Below are 27615 nucleotides of genomic sequence, written 5' to 3'. Positions count from 1 at the left end.
GTCAACTAAAAAATATAAGCAGGATTCTATGTTATTAATGAAAAATACAAAAAATCGGTCTACTATGTGAATGAAAAAGGGAAAAGGAATGCTAAGAGCTACTGATAATTTTCTTTTTTCAAATAAAAATCTCTTTCCAAATTTGAATGTTTAATAAATGATGCGGACAAACAAGATGGCAATATTAAACCTTCTCCTTAAAAAAACTGATAGTTAGTTAGAAAGAATAGTCATTGATAGTAGGCAAAAAACAAAAAGGGTGAGCGATTGATTTTATTTGGAATTAACAAATAATTGAGCTAACTAAATAATGTGGTGAAGGAAAAACATATGATTCTTTTTATTCCTTATATTACAATGTACTATTTCATAACAAAGTTTGTATAAGGAATAGGTGCTTCTAAAATTAAGCATGTCAAGTGTACACAGTCAAACTGAATGTTGCCTTAAAAAATTCCATAATTATGCCTTTAAGGTTTTTCACATCAGATGAGTATTTTATCAGATTTTACAATGGAAATAGGTAACAAAATATTGAATATTCTTTCTTACAATGGTAAAATAGCTTAGTTTTTAAATATATTTGTGATTAAAAAAACTTTCAGCTCATGTAAAAACTATTCAAATATTTTTAAGAGAGAGAAATATTTTCTTAAATATATTTTTTAAATTATTTCATTTATGCTCTTCATATTTTTTAGTAAAAAAAGGAAAGTTTTTTGAAGAACATGGTTAAAAGATAATAACTATAACAGTCACCATTTCTGAATCCAAAGAACTATGGGTAATCCAATTGTTCATACCCCCAAATTGAACATTCTTTAAACCATTGGTTGAATTTCTTTATTTACGAGGTTGTTAGCCAATCAAAACTTTTATATGCTTTTGAAAATATTAACCCAGAATGCATCAGATTCTGAAACCGTTAATTAATTCTATTCTGACGTCATGATTCATGAAGTATCTTCTTTTTTTCTTATAGTATTATGTCAACTTTAATCAAGAAATAAACCAAAATTTTATATTTAACATGTTTAAAGTGAGGAGTTCAGTGAAAATTAAATAAAATATCTTCCTATCAAGCCTACTCCTTTATCAGAAAGAACTTGTTCATGCAATTAATCAAACATGCACTTAAAAAAATCCTTTATAAATTTTTTTAAACACTAGACTAGAGATTTTATAATTGTTGAAATTCCTATAAATTTAAATGCACTGTGGAAAATTTTCTACATATACTAAAGATACACTCAGTCGGGGGTACTACTTGTACAAGTTATTTCTATTTACTTGAAGAAGGTAAATAGTAATATACTTATATAAGTAAATTTGTAAGATACATATACAAGTGTATTTTATTTACTTGTATAGGTAAATTATTTTAATGGATTAGTTATGTCCCTTAGACATTCAGATTTTTTTACTTATACAAGTAAAAAAGTCATACTATCTTCTTTTCTTGAATTTCTCAGGACTTCTTTTCTCTAACAGAATTTTAAGTTGTCCCTTTGCAGATGTCTTTACTAATCATTTAATTGTAATTTCATGGACCATGAAAATCTCATTTGTCTGTTATCTTCAAAACACTACTGATTTTCAAGCCTCCAAGGGGCAATTTTTGAAGGCCTTGCGCAATTACTTAAGATCTTTGTGCAAATAGTTTCTTTGTTGAATTAATGAGATGAAACGTTGGACTCAAATAAAAAATTGTGAGCTAACCAGAGAAAAATTGTTTAGGGCATGTTTTTACATCCCAAAATTTGAGAATTTTAGGGATTGTTAAAAAAAATTACTTATACAAGTAAATGTTTTGAGAAAATTAAGGGGAGATTATTCAAACATTACAAAAAAATATGAATATAACAAATTCACTTAAATATAAGTATATTATTATTTACTTCTTCAATCAGATAAAAATAACTTGTACAAGTAGTACCCCTGACTGACACTGAAAAAATATGACAGCAGCAATCAAGTATTAAATATCTAAAAGCTACAAAGTTGTAAGTTTTTGATTACAGTCATGAAACTCATACATATAAAGGGGTACTGTATTAAAAGAGTTGCCACTGTCAACTGGGGATTTGATGTTGGCAAATATAGTTTTCCTGGCAATGCTTAGTGGACCAGTAAGACAGATATTTGCAAAAGTCATATTCCAATTGATGATGCAAACTTTTCAAATACAATATTACTGTACATTGCTATAATTTTTATTCTAATGCAATACTTGTAAAATATTCAAAATAAATCACTTGAAATATTACAGAAACAGTGACCGCTATTTCCAAACATTGTTTCCAATTAATCTGACCTTTAATCCTGGAATGGACAGCCTGGTCAAACAATCATAACTGGTGTTACATATCATATTGCAATAGAAACTGTCCATCATATCATATAAATGATATTAAAAGATTTAAGGCCACAGAATGAATTTCTGTATATAATAGATAAAATAGACCTCAATTTTACTGTCCTCATATTATGCAATTACCAATTTGTATACAACTCTTGCTATATTATCATGTTTATATGTCTTCCTACATTTTTCTATTTTTTTAAATCTAAACATAAGTTGAAGTACAAGTGTGAAACAATCTACAAAATCCTAAGATAAATGCAAACTAATTAATAATGATCGCTTAAGGTAGAATTTAATCGTAAATACCCAACCAAAGCTTGCAGGTCGTTGTGAACAGTTTTGAAGAATTTACTGCTGGTAAAATACAACTAATATATCATGGTGTACATGAGATATCAATCTATAAGCAAAACTTATTCAAAGACACAGTGACTCAAATACATGAAATGTTTCATCATATCTTAGATGAGTAAGTAAGTGAAGTTTCATTTATTTATCACATAGGATTTCTAAACAGAGCTAAATTAAGAAATTGACCACAGTATACCTACGAATTACATGTACATGATGTATTATCTTTCAAATAAAAACAAAATCCTGACAAATTTGATCTAACAATAAATACTGATAAAGGCATATAAGATGGATTATACAATAAATATCATAAGTTCAGAATACTTTTCTCTGCTGATGCCTTAATTGATGATAATAAATGTCCAAATTTGGCCAGATCTTCTCCAGCTCGACGTAAAATCTCCATTGCTTGATCACCTGAAAAAATAAACATCAAATATAATGTTTTTTTCAAATCTAAAAATATCACATTTTGTAAAAATAAGCCCCAAAATTTTACTGATACATTACAGCAACACATTAATTCAATATGCATGTGACCTATTATTACACTTTAGTTGAAGATGGTTGCACTTGTGCTCAGCAAGTTCAGTGATAGAAAAGAATGTCTCCTACAAAAGTTAAACTATGGATTCAATAGGAAGACAGATTCTAGTGGGTGAGTCAACCTGCAACAAAATCATTCTTATACCGGTAATAAAGGTAAAAGGGTGATGTACAATTTTTTTTTTATCTACGATATAAAACTGTCATTATATTATTGCTCATGGTGTTTATATCATTTATCATGTATCATGTGTATATTTATTCATATCATGCCAGGTCACATGCCCATCCAGGGCTCGACAATAACGCTTGTCCGATTGTCCGGTACCAGAGGAAAAAAAGGTCGGACAAGTAAAAGCTAGATCAAGGTTGTCCGAAGGGACAAGTAAAATCATTTTGTAGAAAATAAATTAAATCCAACTTTGATGAACAAAGTATTGAGTAATAAACAAAAAACAAGAAAAGATAAAAACAAATATTAATTTGACATGTTTACCATGTTTACTTGCAATCGATAATTTAAGACCGGTTCTTTTACAGATACTTTATAACAGATAAAACGCGGTAATATTCTCGGAAACCAGTCTTAGATGAAATCAAGAATGCGCTTTGTAGATAAGGTAACAAGACAGTTTGGCACCGACACAGAAACCAATCCTTCCATGTTTAATAGACAGTATGGCACCGTAGGAGACATTTCGGGACCAAGCCAACCAGTTCCTCATTTCCCTACCTTTTTCTGTTGCTTATAATAAATATGATAAATTTTATTTAACAAAAATATTTTTTAAAATAAAAAATGAAGAAATTATTGACCATAAAATTCACAGAACCATATTTGATCATATGTAGACAAAACAATACTTGATTGGGTTTGAATAAACATTTTAATATATTAAAAACAAAGCTGTTTGTTGTAAGGCATTAATCATAATAATCAATATTTTAACAACATGAAAGACCAGGATACAAACCAAATGAGTGTAGACTGACAGGCCTACCAGACTGTGCCTCATGTGCAGAGTCTGATGAGACTTTGGCATTGATGAAAACTAGAACCTAAATCCTGTGACATGACTTGATTCAGTTGTTCTCGACTCATATTTTTGAAAAGGATATCAAGAGATATAAATCAAATTCTATTCTTATGTTCATTGAATCAACTTAAAATGCAAAAAAGGTTAATATTAAGTTTTTTTTTTGGACAAGTTACAATTTCATTCGGACAAGTAAGTTTTGATGTGTACTTGTCCTATTGGGCAAGTTGAAAAAAAAGTTATTGTAGAGGCCTGCCATCAGCTATAAGATGACGTTAGTCCAAAAATGTTGGCAAGAAGCTGAAAACTGAACTGTTTAATTTGTTTGTTATGTATCTAAATATACTGTATATGGTCGGCCATTATTTACAACATCAGAATAATCCATTGGCATTATTTCCTAAGACTTAAAAACAACACAGAGTCTGCTTTCACTATCTAACTCATACTTACTTGCCGATTTAAAAGGCACATGAATGCCCTTTTCTGGTGATACAATTGTTTCTAGCTCATGCAAGGTAGATAACCCTGTCTTATCACAAATATCTTGTACCTCTCTTTCGTTACTTTGATTTGACTCTGGATACATTTCGTTGGCTAGCTGTAAAACTTTCCTTGCTCTATCTATAATCTCTTCTTCTGAATAAGGCGCATGTCCAAACTTTTCTGGATTAGTTATATCTAAAATATGGTGAACTAAATTTTCCTTTGGACTAGACATAGGGTGATCATTACAGTCTAATACACTATCACCCTCATAATAAAATGAATTTGTTGGCAAGGAGCTAAATTGAGCTGTTAAATTTGTATGTTGTATATCTGAAAATACTGTAGATGGTCGCCCATAATAAACAACATCAGAATTTGAAATACCAGTTGAATTGACTGGAAAATGATTGGTCAAACTTGATGCTGACCCACTTGCAGTGTCCTGACTGGTCATTTGTAAGCTAGTTGTCTGATAACCTGTATCCTGACTAGTGGAATTTGGCTGAATAGCATTTTCAGAGGTTAATTCCATATCACCAAAAGACATATCACGATTGACTAGTAAACTTGATGTTTTTATGTCATCAACATCAGCAAATCTTAAATTTTTATGAATTGGCACAGGTTCAAAGTCCATTGCTGTGTCGTCAAATTCTGGGAATATATTCCTCTGTCTATGGCGACCAAGTGTTGATACTTTCCGACAAGATTCAGCCTTTTTTAATTTATCTTCATTTACCTCAGCAGGTAAAGGCGTTTTCATATCCTCATCAGAATCCTCAGGGCAACATTCTGAAAATAAATAAATCATCTTTTAAACTCATATAACTTCATAATTATTTTATAAAAATATATTTCTACTGTTCATTAAGGGAAATACTATAAGAGGTAGTATGTTAGCCTCTGTTGTAGGAGTTTATTCCCAGTCTGGTCAGGTTATGACTTTTGACTTTAAATAATTAATTTGCTACTTCCCCTTATGAATATTAGAATGTGACATAAGAAGTAAGAACTAAGACTGAGGTGGAATAGTGTGTTTTGAATGGGAAATAAAAATTCATGGGCATGTTAACTTGTAATCTTTTATATTAATAATCTGACTTGATGTGTTGATCTAGTCCAAAGCAGAATCCATAATTAAATGGTAAAAGCATTTTCTGGACTTGAATTTACTGTTAATAAGAAGGCATTTTATATTAGTAATACATGGGTGATGGGTATCAGAGCAACTTTTCACACTATAATGCACTATGATTCTCAATTACAATTGTTCTGGGTGGTGGGTGCTGAAAAAAAACTGCCTCCCCCCCCCCAAAAAAAAAAAAATTTGGACGATTTTTACTGCTTTAGTGAAATAAAAAAACAAAAAGAAAATCTAAAATAAATTTGCATTGTTTACTTTTTTAATATAATAAATCATCATATCACTGAAATTTATGCTGTTTTTTTTTAAATTGGAAATATTTTTCTCTGTTCTATGCATAAATTGGATTACTAACAAAATTTGCATGTTCTTTTGTAAACAAATGGTTTAATTCTATAAACTTTAATTGTTTATAATTTTAAATTAGACAACAAGTTTTTTACTTTTACTTTATTTGTTCTCTAGAAGAGCTGATAGTTTCAGGGGAGATAATTGTTTGCCTGTGACATAAGAAATGGTTTGATGTTTTCAAATAAACAGCCTAGGCAAATGTATAGATTTTGTTACTTTGCCCGTTAACCGGTAATTTTCATGATAAACTGTAAACACAGAAATGTGCCTCTCCTGAGTAACCTAATTACAAACTTCAGATATTGTTTACACTGCTAATGCTGGAAACAACACCCCCTTAGTCATGCAGGATGGGCAAAATGACACTATGATGGACAAAATGACACTATGATGTGAAACTGTCTAAACCCTCATTATATGTGAAACTTAAAGAAAGTTTATGACAGTGGATTTTACTTTACCATGAGTCTGAATAAATGATCCATCATGTGGTGGAGACAGAACAGGTGATGCAAGAGCAATTGGTGATACACCAGGACTATGGAAGGACGGTTTAATAGCACTGCTAGAGATGGACGGTGTTTTTAGTAATACTGCTGGTTTGATTGGTGATATCTCCGGACTTTCTAGTGGTCTAGCTAAATGTTCATCTTTGATAGGAGAGCATTCATCTTCAACAAAACTGCCATTATGTGGATTAAATAGTCCTGATGATCTAACTCGAGCTGTAAAATATGTCATAAATTATTCTATGCCAATGATATATAAAACATACAGCAAACATTTAAACAGGTTTAGTCTATCCAAGTGTTTTTTCTAATCCTTTTGGGAAATACTTTTCTTAATTGAAATTGAAAAATTTCATTGATAAAAGATAATGAAAAAGATTTCAGAAATTTTAAGAAAAAAATTAACTTACTTTATATCACACTATTTAGAACTTGGAATTTTGATGACATTCTATGCAAAATGTCCCTTTTTTTGGTGACGAAACTGCAAGCCTTAGCATTAGAAAAAAACGTTTTAGTCTATTTAGTACTGATGAAGTTATACTTAACTTGAATAAATACTTCTTGTTTATCTAATTAATTTAAATCTATACAAGTGGACTCCTATTTTGCAAAAATCTTTGAAATTTATACATATAATTTTTATAAACAAAAAACATTAAAGTGTTTCTTGTTTTAACAAGTAAATATATATAATGTAGTTAAAGGGGCATTAGCACGAGATATTAAAAAAAAAAAATATGATTTTGTTTTTTTGGTTCAATCATTAATTAAAGTGAAATAGTGGAATAATAATTCGCTTTTAGCAGCCAGCTTGGTTCAATTTTGTCAAAATAAGCTAAGAAACATCACTGATTATTTATTCACTTGCAAGTGAATAATTCGACCTCACTGAATCCGTATTCATGTGACCTTCAATTGAACCCCTTAGCTAGAAAGGGTTACGCATGAACTAGGTGTATTCAGCTTTTAATAGGAAAAGAATGTCAACATTGAAAGTGAAACAAGGGTAAACCATTTGGTTGACTGATTCGATCCACAAAAACTCATTCTTATACAGGTAAAAACGATGATTAACATATTTTTTTAACCTTTAACAGGAAATCAAACAGACCTAGAAAAATTCCAATTGCACGTTTAACACTATCTATTTATTTTAAATTTGTGTTTATATCGGGTTATATGACTGTCTGAAGTCTTCGGAGGTCATCTTGATGGTTATTTAGATGGTGTCTAGACTAAAATACACACGAAATTCAGATACATATCATCAAGTCCATGCATTGTAAATTGTTTATTTTAGACTTTTTATAGTTTGGATATACATTTTAGTATGTTATAAATCAAATATGAGAATTTGAGTCAAATCGGTGAACAGGAATTTGACAGGTTATGCCCCTTTAACTTTGTCCTTATTTGATGAATTTCCCAGGGTTTGATTTCATAGTTAAACAAATCTCTATAAATCATATGTCAGGCTCTAAATCTAAGTCTAGACAAAGTGTAATAAAATCTAATAAACATGAATTAAATATCTGCTATTAACAATAAATAATTATTAAGGACAAAAAATATCAAGAATCAAACAAAAAAGAATCAGTGACAAGATTCCTGATTTGAAACACACAATAACAAACAATGGAGGAGAACTTGTCTTTTGAATACTCCCATAAAATTTTATCCAAATCAGCCTGAATAATGAAAAGTACATGCAAGAATAACAATAATTATCTTTTCCATTAAGCACTTACTAAATTTAATTGGTATTACAGATGACAAAAACATATTAGGTACAAGTATTTAAAACAATTTTAAGACTTAGCATACCAAAGATTGCTTGCAGTTACTGAAAACATATTCAAAGTAGTTTCTGGAGATACAGAACTCCAATGATAATACTGTAGATTCTTAATTATTTGTTTTTTTTCTCAATTTTCAATGATTTCATGGGTATATAGGCAGTCAGAGATATAACTCTATATGGTTATTACAGAAAATAACTTGTGTGTGTTATTACAGATACTTTCATGAGTTGTCTACTCTTTATTCCTTAAATTTTCTAAATCTGTAATAACATATGTTTGTTATTTGTAAAATAAATCAAAAATATTTTAATTTATAGTGGGCTCTAGGGAACTCTAGAGACTTTGCGCAGAAACTAAATGCATAGCCTTGATAACTAATTCTTTAATTAAATTAATACATTTTTGATTAACCATGGTAAATCAATGAGACGAGGTTTTTAAGGGATAAACTAAGCTGTAATAACAAGGCTTAGTTATTAAAGGAATGTAACTTATGATATGAGACACTTGGGAATTACTGGGAAGCTTGCGCAGAACCTCATTACATGCTCTGGTCATTGTTTCTTACAATAAATTAAAATACATTGTAATTAAGCATGATTTATGTCTGAGCAAATGCTTTGGAGTGATATAGAGAAGCTGTGATAACACTCTTTAGTTATTCCAGGCATACTTTTTCTGTAATAACATAGGTGTACTATGCAAGATTGGCAAACTATGAACTGTTATATCTTTCTATAGTTAAGTATACTTAAAGACAATAGTAATATCAATAGAACTTGTATACATTTTAACTAAACTAATGATGTATATTGTCCCTTTGAAACATGTAACATACATATGTTATCACAGTTCTTTGATTTTTTAGTCCACAATAACAAATGTATGTTATTTTTCTGTAATAGCCCTATAGGGTTATATCCCTGACTGATAGGTAAACCTTGAATTTAAATGTTCAATGAAGTATATATTGTCTAAAGGCATACATGGGTCAGTCCATTTACACAGTGCTTTTGGTGGTATAATGGAATATGTGTTCTAACTTTTTGTAAGGAGCAATTGATTGCTACAAAATAGGCAGACATGTTACTGATATAATGAAGATATAGCATGAATAATTATATCTTGGTAGGTTTTCAATTTTTTTTATAATAGATTATATTTCAAAAAGGCCTCATTTTTACCCTTTTAAAATGTATACCTCACTAAGTTCAAGATGAAAAAAAATATGTTGAAACAAGAATGTGTCCATAGTACAAGGATGCCCCACTCGCCCTATCATTTTCTATGTTCAGTGGACAGTAAAATTGGGGTCAAAACTCTAATTTGGCATTAAAAGTAGAAAGATCATATCATAGGGAATATGTGTACTAAGTTTCAAGTTGATTGGACTTTAAGTTCATCAAAAACTACCTTGACCCAAAACTTTAACCTGAAGTGGGACAGACGGACGGAAGGACAGACTAACGAATGGACGCACAGACGAGAAAACATAATGCCACTACTGCCGTTACTATAGTAGGTGGGGCATAAAAATATAGGGTGATGGTTTTTATTTATTTCAGTTCTTAATAGGGTGTTTTTGTTTTAAACTATTTGTTTTGTTAATTTCATTTGTGAAAATGGGTGATTTTTAACATTTGTATATATGCTGTTCATATGTAATTACAATTCCGTCAAATTTATATTTACTGAAAATTATTCGTAACACATAAAACACATTTTAGCATGCTTGGTTACTTGATAGAAATCTGTATTATGTTTATTGAGTTAGCTCCCCTTATTTGTAAATTAATGAGACAACTAAAAATAATTCATGTTTGTAGTTAGGGCTGTTCCAGATTTAAATGCATGGATGAATGGGAGGCTCTTTTTTTTTTACCCCTATTACCCATAATATTAAATTTTTATTTTACTTGTTATTTTAACAAAATTCTAAAAGAAATGCAACCACCCACAATTTATCAATTTGAGTGCCTTCAATCCCCAATTCATTTAAATTTGGAACAGCCCTTAACAGATTAAGAAGTGATATGGAATCATATTATACCAAACAACTTAGTTTTTGTTGGCATGTTTTTTTTCTTTTAGTTTTTTCACCACATAATTACAAGGCTGACTGGCACTTAATTATAAAGTCAAATTATAATACACTGCTTACACAGATGACCGTGAACAATAGGTGAGAAGTCCAGGTTGTCCAGAAAATTTTCACCTGGTGTCCTTTTATACAATGGTGTATGTAAATCTCTTACATTCTTAATAGGACTAGAAGAAAACTGATTCTGAAAAAGAATACATGTACATGTATTAGCAATATTTAAAGATGATTAATTAAACTGTTATACATTTATATTATAACATGTATCTGTAGATAACTGCCTGGGAGTTTGTACATCCTCATTTAAAATGGAAGAAAAAATATTTTTCTTTCATTAGTTTTTTTACTACTTGTCTAGAATAAACATGTATATATATAATAATAATAATTAATGCTTGTTCTGTTCTGTTTTTTGGTGACAATCCAGATTTTGGAATTTTATATCAATAAATTATTTGACTTTGGCTAAATTCCTTAAAAGTCATAAAGCTAACTTCTAAATGCACAGTGAAAAAACCCAAGGAAACATGTAAGTGTTAATATATCACTACCAAAAACTATACAACAATAGTCAACAAGATTAATAAAATATTCTACATAAATAAGTTGTGATACACTATTTTCAACCTTTTTACAAATATTCATCAGGACAATTAGTCATAGATATAACTAGATATCATTGAGATGGGAGCCATCTCTGTGGGCCCCTTTGTGAACAACGAGTGGTAAAAAATTTGTATCTTTACCATAGGACATGGGGTTACTGAAACCAAAGTTTTTGACCTTGACCTTTGACCTAGGAAGTTGTACATACATTATGACACACCCTCTAGTGGTGGTTAATATACATGTCAAATATAAACTTTGAAATCATACCATTCTCAAGATATAGAGCGGACACAATCTTACCATAGGACATGCGGTTGTCAACTGAAACCAAAGTTTTTGACTTTGACCTTTGACTTAGGAAATTGTACATCCATTATGACACACCCTCTGGTGTTGGTTAATATACATGTCAAGTATAAACTTTGAAATCATAATGGTTCTCAAGATATAGAGCGGACACGATCATTACCATAGGACATGGGGTTGTCAACTGAAACCAAAGTTTTTGACCTTGACCTTTGACCTAGGAAGTTGTACATACATCATGACACACCCTCTGGTGTTGGTTAATATACATGTCAAGTATAGACTTTGAAATCATAATGGTTCTCTAGATATAGAGCGGACACAATTTGTTACAGACGGACGGACGGACAGACTGATCACTATAGGGAAACCCGCCATTCGGCGAGGCCCTAATTAAATGTTGGTATGGTTGATCTATGTATAGATGCTAAATGTCTAAAGGCAATTTTACAGGGATATTTAGCAGTCTTCACAATAAACTTTTAAATCAACAGGCCTGGAACTCGATTTTTGGAGACATATTTTTACAGGCCTGACAGCAATTTGGGCTGCTGGGCATGTGGCTTAGCATGAAGACTGATTTAGGAAGGTAATATATTAATGTACAGTCAAACCTGTATTAAGCAGTCACTCTTTGGAAGTATCAAAAGTGACCGCTCAAGAGAGGTGACCTTTGAAACAAGGTTCCAAAAAATTCCGATTCCGACATCACCCGTGGACAGGATCAGGTCAAATTGTTTTAGTGTTTTCAATCGTTAGAGTTGCAGAACTTGCGAGCAGTGAAATAAAAAATGGCGGATCCCGGAGCTGTAAATTTGATGAAAATGTCGGAATATTCGTGGGAAATCAGTCGCTGATACTGTTTTCAATGGAAACTGAAAAGAATGGAACAAGGCGAATTAAAAATTTACCATCTATTGTGCAATCATTGTTGCTAACTGGTTTAGATTTTCATTTTTACTTCTGTATTGATAACATGTATTTTTTGCAATGAAGAATTTTTGGTAGTTAAAAAATTAAAATGACCGTTGTTAAAAGTTGAAATGATGATTTCGTTCGAAAATAAAGTGACCACTGAAATGAGTTAAATTATATAGAGAAAATGTTATGGAGGGTCTGAAAGTGACCTTTAGAGGCTGGTGACCACTGAAACAAGGTGACCGTTAAGGCAGGTTTGACTGTAATATATGAATATGAAACCTGTTTTTTATTAGACAATAATGCTGAGCAAGATATTAAATGCCAGCATAAAGTGAGGCAGTCTAAAGAAAGACATCACTTTACCATAAAATTTTTCAGAATCACATTCAACCAGTTTTCAGACTTTTTTTCTAAATGCCACATGCTAGGTAGAAATGCAGGAAATATTAATTTTACAGTTTTTCAGCTTGAAGATTTTCAGTTGGGGATCAAACACACAACCTACTGCACTTGAGGTGAGCTTGGTATCACAAGACTTTCAAGGTGGTTTCAGGTATGGTAATATAGTTATACCTTTGAGTGAAAATATAAGTTAAACAGATTCATGTTTTGACATAACCTATTTTAGGTATAGTCTTTCATCTTTATTAGTTTTTTTTATTACTTAAGGTATTAAAATAACTTCAATCATGCAATGCAATAGAATTGAATAATATGCACTGATCTAGAGGGAAACCAAGAGAAATAGATGGATAAATTTTTAGTATTTTCATCATGTTTGAAGAAGAAAACTTTACCCTTGACGGAGTCTTTAGTGGAGTAGCATGGTTCTCTGTTTTCTGTGGAGTTTTAGAAGACAGAATGACTGGTGAAGCACAACCACCAGCTAATCTTGATTCATCTTTTCCTAAAAACCCTCTGAAATAAAAACAGAAAATATCAGCAACTTTCTACATAGCAATTGATTATCATATAACTGAATCCTTTTTTCTTCTATAAAAATATTGAGTTACAAGGTTCTAAGGTATTGTTCTAGAATCTTTACAACTACAGAACAGTAAAACTGTAATGTGAAACTTGAGTATGAAGTCTTATTTTATTGTAAAGGTACTGTTTTGTACAAACTGATCACATCACACATAACATCATTCATTTTTAGATGAGACTTTTAAAATTTCCAGTTTTTGAAAATAAGATGATGATGACAAATTAGTGTTTTAACATCCAATGGGAAATATCATTTGCATATAAGAACATGAACGTATAAATGTGATATAAATATGTCAGGTTTTAAGCATGCTAGTTCTCAAGGTCTGTAAACAGTCTGTATGAAGACATGTAGTTCTGGTCCGTTCTTTGTCTTGAAAATCAAGGAGATTTCCCCAGTAATTGTTTAACTTACTTAACAGGACTAATAGCAACTCCAGAGTTATCTCCCTGGAAGAAAAGTTTTCTTCTTAGTGAAGATGTGCTCAACATTTCTGGATTGTCATCTGGCCCCTGCTGATTCTGTAAAAACTGACCTAGAAAATTAAACGGTTTTCAATCTATATTTCTATTGTGCTTTTTTCCTTTCAAATCATATCATGAATGGCAATGTCTTTTTACATTTGGTTAATTCTAAATCGAGTTGTGTTTCAAGAAGTTATTTTTTAACAAACCCTGTTACTTCTCAATCTCTATATCCTATAAAGTATCTAAATTAAAAATACTTACCTAAAACTTTGTTGATGTCAAAATCCACTGGCAATGACAGCATAGTTTGACATGATGCTGCAATAAAACATCAACTTCATTTAATTTTTGTGCATCAGCATCAATCTTTCGAATCTAAATTAAAATGCATTATTTTGTGACTGCCAACATGGTTAGGCAAAAAAAATATAGTTTTGTTTCCTATCTCCCTACTGATCTTAGATTAAGCACTGTTAAAGTCCAGAGCATATCCCTATATAATCTTATGTAAATTATTACAAAAATAAATACAAGAGTGCACACGCTGAAATGTCTCGTCTGCTTTACTGACCATTAGTTTTATGTTGAAAGTCTTAAAGATAAAGGTTATACTAAAAGCATTACAGAACCTTAACATTTTTAAAGATCTATGACAATGAGGTCAAGGTCAGATAAATCATGTCAGACAGACATATATAGTTGACCTATTGTGTACGCTAATTGAAAAACAGACCAAAACACAAAAAACTTAACATTGACCGATGAACCATGAAAATGAGGTCAAGGTCAGATTATACTTGCCAGACAGACATGTGCACATTACAATTATTCCATACGCCAAATATAGCTAAGTATTTGAAAAACAGACCAAATCACAAAAACACAATATTGACCATTGAACCATAAAAATAAGGTCAAGGTCAGATGATACCTGCAAGATAGACATGTACATCTTACAATCATTCAACACATCAAATATAGTTGACCTATTGCTTATAGTACTTGAAAAACAGACAAAAACACAAAAACTTAATATTGACCAATGAACCTTAAAAATGAGGTCATGGTCAGATGATACCTGCCAGACAGACATGTACACCTTACAATCATTCCATACACCAAATATAGTTGACCTATTGCTTATAGTACTTGAAAAACAGACCAAAACACAAAAACTTATCATTGACCAATGAACCATGAAAATTAGGTCAAGGTCATATGAAACCTGCCAGACTGACATGTACCCATTACAATCATTCCACACACCAAATATAGTTGACCTTTTGCTTATAGTATTTGAGAAACGGACCTAATCACGTACCTTTAACCTTGATCACTGATCCATGAAATGAGGTCGAGGTCATCTGACACATTTTTTAGTCTAGATACCCTAATAATGATTGTGGCCAAGTTTGGTTAAATTTGGATATGTAGTTTCAGAGAAGATTTTTCTAAAAGTTAATGACGACGGACGCCAAGTGATGAGAAAAGTGATGGCAAAACATGTCTTGTGTACACTGAAATCAATATCATAACACATATATATTGATGAAGAGGTCATTTCCAGAAACAAGTGTACTGTGCACATAAATTGATATCATGCTCTTCCTTAAATCATCTTACAAATACCTTCTTTTTTGTTGTCTGCTTGAATTGTTCCTGGTAACTGCTTTTTTATTGAACCTTGTAACTCTTCAGGCAAACATCCTAGTCTCTGACCTTAAAAGTAAATATCCATATATATTTCGTCAGAATGGGAGATAAATTTTTTAAGGGGGCAGTCAAATCTTATATCGTTTGATTGAACATTTGTTGTGCCTAGTTCTGTAGGCTCCACCCCTCCCCCCATCATTATGATGGATTGATATATTCGGTTTTATAGAACATTTTACAGTATTTTAGAGTTTTCCTTCAGTCTCCAAAATAATTATTTGATAGTGAGCTTAAAGGTACATCTGAAGTTAAAATTCAATTCAGTAATTGAAAATAAATAATCAAATATGACTACAATGGATCTGTGCTATTTTATTTAGATGGTGTCTGTTGGGTGTAACAGGAAGAAGAATACCTGGGTTAGGAGTTGCTTTAAGTCCTGTAGCAGGAGAAGGAGCAACAAGATTATTACTAAAGAAGGTATCTATTGCTCTCTGTGCTTTTTCTTCTGTTTCTCTGTCATGTCTGAAACAAAAAGTATGACAGTTTTAAGAGATTACAAAGCCTAAGGCTAAGATAAGATGTATAACAATATAGTCTAAACATAAAATTTGTAAATATTAATCTGTTTTAAAGTTGTACATTTTACCCAGGATTTTTTTTAATAACCATAGACATGTTCTTGTATGCATAATAAACAACGGACCAATTAATGGGAAAGTTATAAATCTTGAAAATCATTTTGTATTCTGTATATGGCAGGGTTTAAACTTTAATTATTTTTCAAGGAGACATGAGGGGCCCTAATAAAATAGATTTTGGGGCCCACAATTAATCTTAATAGCACACACAATTTATGGGAATTATGATTCTCAATACAAATTTCGGAACACCTAGGCTAAGTTTCCTTTTTAAAACAGTCTATAGAACTGAAGACAAGTGACTCTTGTAGTATTTACTTTCATAATGTATATAAAAGATATTGTTTGTTTTCATTTTGTTATGTTGTGTCACATGCTATGAAATGTAGTGTAATGCCATTAAAGATTTGAATTGAATTGAATTATATTAAAGATCTATAAATTAAAAAAATTTAAGCAACTTATATCAATAAATTGAAACAATGCATTTGCATTGATATATATACATTTAAGTAAGGGGATCCAACCAAATGTCTGTTAATGCATGTGGAATAGGTATTTTTTTACTTTAGTGATCATTATTCTTCTGTCAGCAGTGTCATTCCTGAGTCTGTAGTTATTATCGGTAGAAGACAGATATTGTTCATAGTTGGTCTGTGTCAGATCCGTAATTAGTATATATTTCAATGACAGATGAAGGAAAATTTACAAAATAAACAAAGTTTGACAAGCGATTTGGAAAGGAATATTACGAGGTATCTGAGATGAATTCAACCTCTGGAGTCATGTATCAGACCAAAACATTTCTACGATGAAGTTACATGTAGAAACCATAATATGCCCACAAAACAAAACAGCTTTTATTAAGATAGAACAGTCAGAAGAGTTTGACACATGGATGCATAAATGAAATCAAGTTGTGAAAACAGAGCCTGTGATCGGATGATCCTGGCCCAACCTCAAGCTAGCGTCAGTCAAATAATGAGCTAGGATACCAGGCTTTAAATAACAATGTAACAGTTTTAAGCTGGTTTTCCACAAATTATTGTTTATTAGAGCAGATCCCAGTTAGGTAAACATATGAGTTTGTGTGACTACACTGGATATCATGCAATTTTAACAGAGTTCGCGAAAATGGTCGGTCCTGTTGGTCAAAATGAGGCTTGGACCAGTATTTTGAAGGCTAGTGCCTGTCCCAATAACCGATGTAAAAACAGCCGTTGTAGTGCATATTTCTGCACTTTTTTACATCGGTTATTAGATGTACCGCAACTGTTTCCAATAAGTGTTTACATCGGTTATCAGATGTACCTGCTGCCAATTTCAGGTACTGGTTTACAGATTTATTATAAACAAACCAAAGCGGCGATCTACACATGGCCTACTAAATTTGTTCATAGAGCCATCCCTGGCAAACAAATACTGTAACAGCCGAGAAAGTGATTCAGATGACGAAATGGATAGTGAAGATGACATTAAATAAGAACAATCAGAAGACCTGAACTGGTCCTTCATTGTTAATTTTCCTGTGGGTGCGAAGAATAAAACTAATATTAATAAAGTTATTTTTCGATAAAATGTTATTAATTTTATTTCAGGATAAAATTGACAGATTTTGTAGGACTGGCTAAAATTTTGTAGGACTGACAAATAATCATGCTTTGTCGGTCCCATGACCGACGGGTCAAAATAAGTTTTCGCGAACTCTGATTTTAATAGTAATAATTTTCAAAGTGCACTCGACATGTGGGCTAACAAGATTACATATTTATTAGCCCACATCAAAAAGCACTTGCAAATGGTGAGTGGGCGACAGCTAATTTCAAACCCTGTAATGAGCTAAGCTGAAAAATTATCATGTTTTCAAGAGAGTTTTCATAAATGAAGAAACACATGTATCCTAACAGATAAAAAATAAATTCAGGTGATCTAATGAGCACAAACATAGGGCTGTAGAGTAAAAATATCGCATCACAGTGGAATTCCTTTAAAAAACATATAACAGCTTTTTGCAATGCAATTCACATTAATGTCAGCAAGTTACCATCTTTCACATGATCAAAGATATTGTGACATCACAACACAGTATACATGTCATGCCAATAGAAAAACACATGTTAGACTAACACTTAATACAGCACTACAATAAAAAATAATATTACCCATGATGTGGATCTTGTTGATGGGGCATTTCATCAATATCTGCAGGATGAAGGACAGCCAAATGTTCTATAGACCATCGAAAGGCTTTCTGTAAAAAGAGACATCATTTATGTCAATATCAATATTTTTTTGTTTTGGTTTCCCTTTTTTTTATTCCTGTTGCAAAAATGTTTGTGCTTTTCAATTTTATTTGCATGTGCTTTGATCATGTTTATATCAAAATTATGAGAGAAAAAAATCTCCATTTTGTTTCCTCTTGCACTGAGGGCTATTCCAGAAATTGAGAAAATACATGTATATCTGGAATTAGTATTGGAAAGCACATCAAAGGGTAGTTTTTGCTATGTAACACTAAAACTAATTTGCTTTCTGTAATGTCACTCCAAAATATTCATTTTAGTGCCTTTAAATTCCAAATGTACATCTTTCCTATAGCTACATTACTGCACAATATTGTACAATAACCATTATAACTCTAACTCACTATCAATTTCAGAGTGTCAATTATAAAAAATATGTACACTTAAGTAAATGTACCAATACCTTTTCATCTGAAGCAGGAGTTGATCCTGGCAAAGAGAATACTCCAGGACTCATAAACATGTTGCCTTCTAAATGTTCCACATCAAATTCAAATGGGTTTTTTGGCCCAAGTCTTTGAGGTGTGACAAAATGATGTTGTTTGGCTGTTTCTGGTGTCTCCTTGACAATAGGACTACTGCCTATATTTCTTCCTGGGGTTCTATACATTGGAGTGAACCCTGTAGGCGTGGCAGACAGAGGTGTGTAGTTTTTGTGGTATGGACTCAGCACGCTTTTGAGGTATAATTCATTTCTAGTACTACTCCCCGGTAATTTATGTGCTGGACTTGGGCTGAAAAAAATATAATTTAAAACATTACATTGTAGTTTTATATAGGTTATAAAGTTGCATAGTAATTGAATAATAGCAGTGCACTATTTAAATTTTATATTTCAACATCTAATGTTTTGCATGTTTCAGTAATCATTTACGACACGATCAAAATGATTTCAGATCATTCAATTTATCACCATTAGCTCTATAGATAAGATTGATTCTGTTATTTAGCATGTTTTGATATATATGTTGTGTACAAGTTATCATTTTGTACAAATAATAATTTGTACAAAAAAATTGTACAATTATAATTTGTATTTTGACTTTGTACAAATTGTAATTTGTATAAAAAGTGCTTGTACAAATTACAATTTGTACAAAATTTGACTAAATTCACTTATAACTTGTACAATAATTTATAGTATGGATTTTGTTATAAAAAAGCATTGATACTGTACACACTAAAGAATTTTTATTCAATGACCACACAATAAACCTTGTCAAACAAGTGAAACTGCGAGCTACTGCTCACTGATGATACCCCCAGCCAAAATACTTGACGGTAAACAGGAAGTTGTTGAGTGATGAATCTGAAAACGCATCACACGTTATAGCTGACTTATACATGTTATATAAACACTGAAACCAAATTTCAGAAATCCTTGTAATGTAGTTCCTGAGAAAAATGTGACGAAAATTTTCAACTTGGATGTCATGTGTAAAATTATGTAAGTGTTCGGTAAACAGGAAGTTGTTAAGTGATGAATCTGAAAACGTATCACACGGTAAAGCTGACTCATATAACCCCTGTTACCAAATTTCAGAAATCCTTGTATTGTAGTTCCTGAGAAAGATTCGACGAAAAATATTCATGGGACGAACGGACGGATGGATGGACGGACTGACGGAAAGACAGAGGTAAAACAGTATACCCCCACTTTTTTAAAGCGGGGGTATAAATACAAATTATAATTTGTACAATGTTTTTGTACAAATTACATGAATTATAATTTGTACAAATAATAACTTGAACACAACATATATATATATTCATAATATCAGGAACATATATATTGACGGGACTTGACACTTCCTAATTGTAGCCGATTTCATCGTCTGGTCAAGGTTAATAAGGATACGATACGGAAACGGACATGTGTTAAAAACGTACTCGCTATTATCCTAATAATTTCTGATAATAATAATAAAATGTCATTCAAACTAAGTTTTAAAGTGATGCCAGTGTATCGAACTTGTAATCTGTCACTTCAAATTCGTTATAATCGCATTCATTTCATCACAGAAGGGTACAGATGCAAACCAGGTAATAAAAAATGGCGCCGATTGCAATCCCAAATTCCCAAACCATGTAAAACACTTTACATCAAATAAATCACACTTATTTTGGTCATTTTACATGACAAAATATATCTACTTTATGATAAAACTTGTATTTATTTACGATTAGAATTATGTGGTTAATTTATTGAGCAGTTCCGATAGTTTTTCAGTCAGACACTATCAAAATCCATAAATCTCGCGAAGTCTCGTAAAGTCCGAGATTTTATCAATTTTATACTGAAAAGCCTATCAGATTCATTTCCCGTTAGATATACTGTTCCCAGATAATATACAGCACAGTATGCACTTTTGTGCTAAATACTATTAATTGTCTCTTTTGGAACATGATTGTAAATTTTCATTTTAATTCTTGAAATACAAAAAAAAGTGTATGTATCATAACTTTACATGCCAAAATTTTTTTCATTGTCAGGATTGTTCCAAGCAAGATTTTTTCTTCTTTTTTGTTTTTATATTGGAAATCATTTTAGAGAAATTTCAATGTGTGTTTGTAATTTATTGTACAAAAACAATATGAGCTAACTTAATTCACAGTGCATATAAGTCTTCTGTATGAAAAATTTCAAGCAAAAAATATGTCTATTGATTTTAAACTGTTGTTTAATCAATGTCAAGTGGAAAATATTTCATGCATATTAAGATGTAAATATTAAGAGTACTACATGAACAGATGTATACAAACCTGGACATCATCAAAGGATGACCTAATTTTTTAGTAGAACTTCCAGGAGTCCTTGACCTTGCACATGCAATAGGACTACACATCATCTCTATATTATTTAGACCTTTACTTGGGGTCTGTATGGGCTTAACTGGTGATGAAACATCAGAATCCATTCCTTTTTATTCTAATCTGTTAAAAAGAATAGAGAAGTATATATATTATGAGACACAAAGAATTAAGTAAATACTCATTTGTACCAACATGACAATGGTAGAAACTCCTTTGAGGGATTTTTTTTTAACTTAAATGTCAATTCACAAAAAGCTACAGCTGCTACAGGGGACGTATTCAAGTGACGTTTTTGTCCAGAAATGTTACAAGTGAAAGTAGTCTTTCTTAAATAATCACCTATTTAAGTAGTACAAATAAATCACTAGACATGATTTTATTTTATTGTAGCCAATTTAAAATGGAAAATTTTAAAGAAAAAAAAAGGAACCCCCTTATGATTCATCACCCCCAAACTCAATCCCAGCCTTCCCTTTGTGGTATGGTACCTTGCAGTACAATTTCAGAGAGATCCATACACTTGAACACAAGTCATTGTCATGAAACTAGAAAAATGCTTGTTTTTTGGCCCCTTTTTGGCCCCGAATTCCTAAACGTTTAGGGCAATTACCCCCAAACTCAATTCCAGCTTTCCCTTTGTGATATGGAACCTTGTAGTACAATTTCATAAAGATCCATACACTTACAAGTTATTGTCCTGAAACTAGAAAAATGCTTGGTTTTTTTTGCCCCTTTTCTCCCCTAATTCCTAAAATTTTGAGGCAATTACCCCCAAACTCAATCCCAGCCTTCTCTTTGTGGTATGGTACCTTGCAGTACAATTTCAGAGAGATCCATACACTTGAACACAAGTCATTGTCTGGAAACTAGAAAAATGCTTGTTTTTTTGCCCCTTTTTGGCCCCAAATTCCTAAACGTTTAGGGCAATTACCCCCAAACTCAATTCCAGCTTTCCCTTTGTGATATGGAACCTTGTAGTACAATTTCATAAAGATTCATACACTTACACACAAGTTATTGTCTGACATGAAACTAGAAAAATGCTTGTTTTTTGTCCCTTTTTTGGCCCCTAAATTCCTAAAATTTTGAGGCAATTACCCCCAAAATCAATCCCAGCAATCTCTTTGTGATATGGAACCTTGTGGTACAATGTCAGAGAGATCCATACACTAACACACAAGTTATGTCTGGAAGTTACAAAAATGCTTATTTTTGACCCCTTTTTGGCCCCTAATTCCTTAACTGTTGGTACCATAACCCCCAAAATCAATCCCAACCTTCCTTTTGTGGTATTGAACCTTATGCTTAAATTTCATAGAGATCCATTGACTTAAACTAAAGTTAGAATGCGAAAATAAACTAATGCGTCTTTGGACGACGACGACGCCAACGTCATACCAATATACGACCACAAAAATTTTTTTGCGGTCGTATAAAAACTTCTTGAATTAAAAATATGCCAACATGTGTATTTTTTGTAATGTTAGCCTATGGTATAAATTATACTATTTCAGAAATTAAACACCATACTTGAAAACTAAATAATAGTTATCAAAGGTAACAGGATTATAATTTAATACGCCAAACGCGCGTTTCGTCTACATAAGACACATCAGTGACGCTCAGATCTGATTTGATCTTAAACTTTATGAAAATGCTGATTGTGTTCTTTTGTTATATTTTTCATGATGTCATATTATATAAATTGCACACGTTATATTATGACTCATATCAAAAACATTTTCAATTTCAGACATTTTTATCAGAATTTGCAAAAGGAAAGGTTATTCCATATTGCCTTTTCAATGGTATACTACACTTTGTTTTTTAATCAAGTTTTAACCAAGTAAAAATATCATAAATATGGATAAAATTGAGAATGGAAATGGGGAATGTGTCAAAGAGACAACAACCCTACCAAACAGCAGAAAACAGCTGACGGCCACCAATGTGTTTTCAACACAGCGAGCACCTGCACCCGGAGACGGGCTTCAGCTGGCCCCTAAACAATATGTGTACTAGTTCAATGAAAATGGATGTCACACTAAACTCTATAACATGTACAAATGTATGTGGGAGCCTTCTGTTTAAAAATTAAATTCAGAATCTCCCCTCCTTCAGGAATTGTAACTAACGCATTTGGAATGTGTATTAGATTTGTAGTATACAGCTATAAATGTTAAAGAGTTCATTCACTTTTTAGGAAACACTTTATGTGTTTGGCTTCCAACACATTTGGTATTGTGAAAATCATTCCAGAAAAATGCATCTTGAAATCGGTATATTTTTTTAACAAATACATAAAACCAAAGAAAGCTATTGGTACCAAGGTGTTAAAACACATATAAAGGTCCTGGGGAGAATACTGTTGAATATATGATGTCAATATTTTTAAGTGTCAACAACTATCTAATCAAGCTCAGGTCTATCATACTACAGAGACCGGTTGTCTATCCCCAATCATCTTGATATGGTACAGTGATAAGTGTCAGGGTGGACATCGTTAAAACTAGACGTCCATCCTGTTCCAATTAATCCAAATAACCCCCACCCTAAGAAATTCGAATCTGGGTCCATTTGCTCCTATCCACTTTCGACCCCTTTCACGTTCACACCCTACACATTCACATCCTTTTTAAAGGTTAGGTTAGGATAATTTTTTAATCATGCTTTAGTTAGTGTATTGCTATAAAATAAAGATAATAAGTGTTTTTTATTAATTGTTTAAAAATAAAGTGACATTCTAAAAATGTGAACAGGTTTTGTTCAGGGCTCACACTATATTTGTACTTCAGAATCATAGGGAGAAGTGACTTCTCTTTTTGAAAATGATAGGGAGAAGTGGTGAGATTTGAAAGGGAAATGCTCGTTTGCTCACGGCACTACAATGTTTGGTTTTTACTATAATACAAAGGGCCATATCCTTTTTATTTATTTTTTATACTGTTCAATTCAAATCTGAGTATATAATTAAAGTAACAGTTGTTTCAGTTTATGTCTTTAATAGATGATCATTTATAGTTGCACAATTATATTCCAAGTCCTCTTGTCAGAAACTACCAACTAAATATCTTGCACTAAAAAAATAATTTTTGTTATATCAAAAAGGAAAAGAAAGTATCATATATCAATTAAAGTTCAATTAAAAAAGCTATCCTGTCTAGTGTGCCTTTTAATTTGGGATCATTATTCTTCTGTCAGATGTGCCATTCGTGCGTCTGTAGTTATTATCTTAAGAATCTGGATTTTGGTCATATTTCACACAAATATTTCAATGGCAGACAAGGAAAATTTACTAAAATAAACGATGTTTAACAAGCGATTTGGAAAGTAATATGATGCTTTTAATGCAATAAATTGATTAAACATTTACTAAAGGTAATTTTCATCGCGTTCTAAAGAAGAAACAAATATTGGTTTGCCGAAAATCAGAATGTTTTGATGTACGCTCTCAAGTAATGAGTACCGGAAGTGATAAAAAGTTTTCTGTGTGAAATAACATACAACCAATCTGTAAAGTCCATGCTTTAACCTTTTTTCTAAAGAAATAAATCTTATATGTCTTTGGATTTCTTAACTTAAAAATGAAAAATTGCTGTTTTGTCAACTTGGTAAAAATTGAAAATTGCAGATGACGAAAGCGACTGAAAGCGACAATGGTGAACACTAGGGCGACTAAGATATTGCTTTTGACAGTCGGGCAAAGCGAAGTGACGGACAGGGAAAGCGACTTCTTTGCCCCAGTTGCCTGCTAGTGTGAGCCGTTTGTTTGTTTTGTGAATTATTTTGACATTTTCTTCCAAATGGCCACAGGTCAACCTTCGCAGATCAATTATGGTATTGGGTCCATTCGCACCCCACACTTTTGGCCCCTGGGTTCGTTCGCACCCTATTTTTATTCAAATACTGGTTGAATTATTAGATATTTCTAGATGCTTTATATCAAAATATTTAAATTTTCTTTAAAATTAGGGAATTTTTAAATTATTTGTTTTGTGATTTGATGATTAATTATTAATTGCAAATTATGTATGATTACTATTAATTGGTATTTACAAAGCCAAATTTGTTATTTTTGTTCTGTGTTTGAAAATCAAGATTTTTGTTATAACTAGCTTCGATGTAAATAATGCATGTAGTTAGCTTGGTATGAGTAAACTCGATGAAGATTTAGTATCTTTAGCCTTTCTTTTACAAGCAGTGTTCTCCCCAGGATGATAGGACGCTGCGGTCCACCAGCGCCTTCCAATATTTTTGTTGTCCCCTCAGCGCTTACATTGGCACACAGTGCCTTAAAAGATAATCATACAGCGTATTAATTTTCATATTTAATTATAAACTGTTGATAACTTTTGTAAAGTTTAAGATCGCCGCTGTCAGAGCAGCTGAGAAGAAAATCAATATTACACCAAATTACGCAATTATTGATCCTTCAGGCTATCCTTTACCTGTATTTGCCTTATCATAAAATTGAGAATGGAAATGGGGAATGTGTCAAAGAGACAACAACCCGACCATAGAGCAGACAACAACCGAAGGCCACCAATGGGTCTTCAATGCAGCGAGAAACTCCCGCAGATCGCGGATTGGCATAGATTAATATCACCCAATAGATAAATATTTTTATTGGATACTTTTTTCAGTGTTTCAGGGTTGGAATTATGGGAAAATATCGAAAAACAAATACGAAACATTTTTACGTATGGCTTTCCTGATTTCTTTGCCGAATTAAATATCGAATTTTCTCATTGGTCATTAATAAAATCTATTTAAATACGACCAATGAACATGATGAAAACATGTGGTAGCTTTGCAATACGCAACTACAAATATTTATGAATGGAAGTCATTTTACGTAAAAAAAAGTCAAAGTAAACTTATATTTATGACATATAAAAAATGTGAATCGATAGTTCATGTAGTTAGGGTCAGAACAAGGCATTTTGTTCATAGAAAATAAAATTTGTCTTTAATTGCAATGTTTAAAAAAATAAATCAGTTACATGTGTCATGTTTTTGGTCCTTGCACCGGAAAACTAATACAATTAACAACTCGATGTCAATAGTTGGTAACGGAAACTTAGAAGCATATGTGCATAATGTCACTTGTAAATATTTTGTTGGACTTAACTTTGAAGAATTTGTCAGGTTTCTACTTCCCAAAGAAAAGATAGTGCCACACACAGAAACGATCACGAAATGTCAAACACCTGTTTTTCAATTCTTTTGTTTTAAAAAGTTGTATTCCAAAAAATATAAACCGCTTAATAATTAGATAATACAATATCTTTAGAAGGAGCTGATGCACCAGACATGGAAATATCTAAAGCACTGGAAGGCTCAAAGAACAGAAGAATATTCTCTTGAAATTACTAAATTTGGACTCCTTAAATTAAATTTTAACTCTATAAATGGACTCTGATGAGTGCAAATTGATTATATTTTATTTTATAATAATTTATAAATAGTGTACATAATTAAACACCTGTCAAAAAATTTCTGGGGAGAACACTGACAAGTCTTAGATGAAAGAACTTTGCCTTTATAATCTTCATGACAATTTTTTATTTATGATTCATTTCGTCAAAATAATTAATAAATCTCTAAAGGAAACCTGTTTACGTTCTTAGTATGTCACTTTATTTTGAAACAATAAGAAAAAGTTATTTATAGCAATACATTAACTTAAACAAAAAAAAACTTCATTCAACACATACCAATAAAAAGGGTGCAAACGTGTGGGGTGAGAAAGCGATATGGGGGAACGTGAATGGTAGGGAACATGATTTTGAGTGAAAGGACAAGGATTCTTCATTCATAAAATATAAATTGGAATCTCATGTAAAATTTGACCAGCATTGCCATTGTACATTTAATAATGTATTTGACAATGACCAATGATATCTTAAACCTTAACATTGCAAAACCAAGATAGAGCACACAGTTCTTTGTTTACTTTGACTAGAAAAGTTGTTGGGACTTATTTTATTGCTATTTGTGCCAGTCCAGTCGATGTTGATATTTTTCTTTTTCAAAACCCTTTGTCAGTGTTTGTTTCATCGATATCTTATATATAAAAATGAAATGTTGTTTACTTATATTTTGATCAATTTTATGTACCTTCGCTTTACATGTTTCGTAGTGTATATAAACAAGACATGTTCAGGCTTGCAGAGTGTGTACAAATGAAATTTCAAATACCCGCCTCTGCA

The 27615-nt window shown here is 31.7% G+C and overlaps 1 protein-coding gene across 1 annotated transcript; it reads right to left on the bottom strand.

Annotated features, from left to right (window-relative positions):
* Window positions 1-27615, bottom strand: LOC127706235 (protein aurora borealis-like). Its single transcript, XM_052210728.1, has 13 exons — window positions 27524-27615; window positions 21353-21523; window positions 18993-19323; window positions 18449-18537; window positions 16061-16170; window positions 15622-15711; window positions 14254-14310; window positions 13940-14060; window positions 13335-13455; window positions 10762-10885; window positions 6748-7011; window positions 4756-5583; window positions 1-3136 (listed from the first exon to the last, which is right to left on the bottom strand). Exons 2-13 carry the CDS (start codon window positions 21505-21507, stop codon window positions 3027-3029), a joined length of 2400 nt encoding a protein of 799 aa, XP_052066688.1. The 5' UTR covers window positions 21508-21523; window positions 27524-27615; the 3' UTR covers window positions 1-3026.

This window comes from Mytilus californianus, unplaced genomic scaffold (assembly GCF_021869535.1).
Source record: "Mytilus californianus isolate M0D057914Y unplaced genomic scaffold, xbMytCali1.0.p SCAF_6, whole genome shotgun sequence".
NCBI classification, from domain to species: Eukaryota; Metazoa; Mollusca; class Bivalvia; order Mytilida; family Mytilidae; genus Mytilus; species Mytilus californianus.
This window is presented reverse-complemented; position numbering and strand designations above follow the sequence as displayed.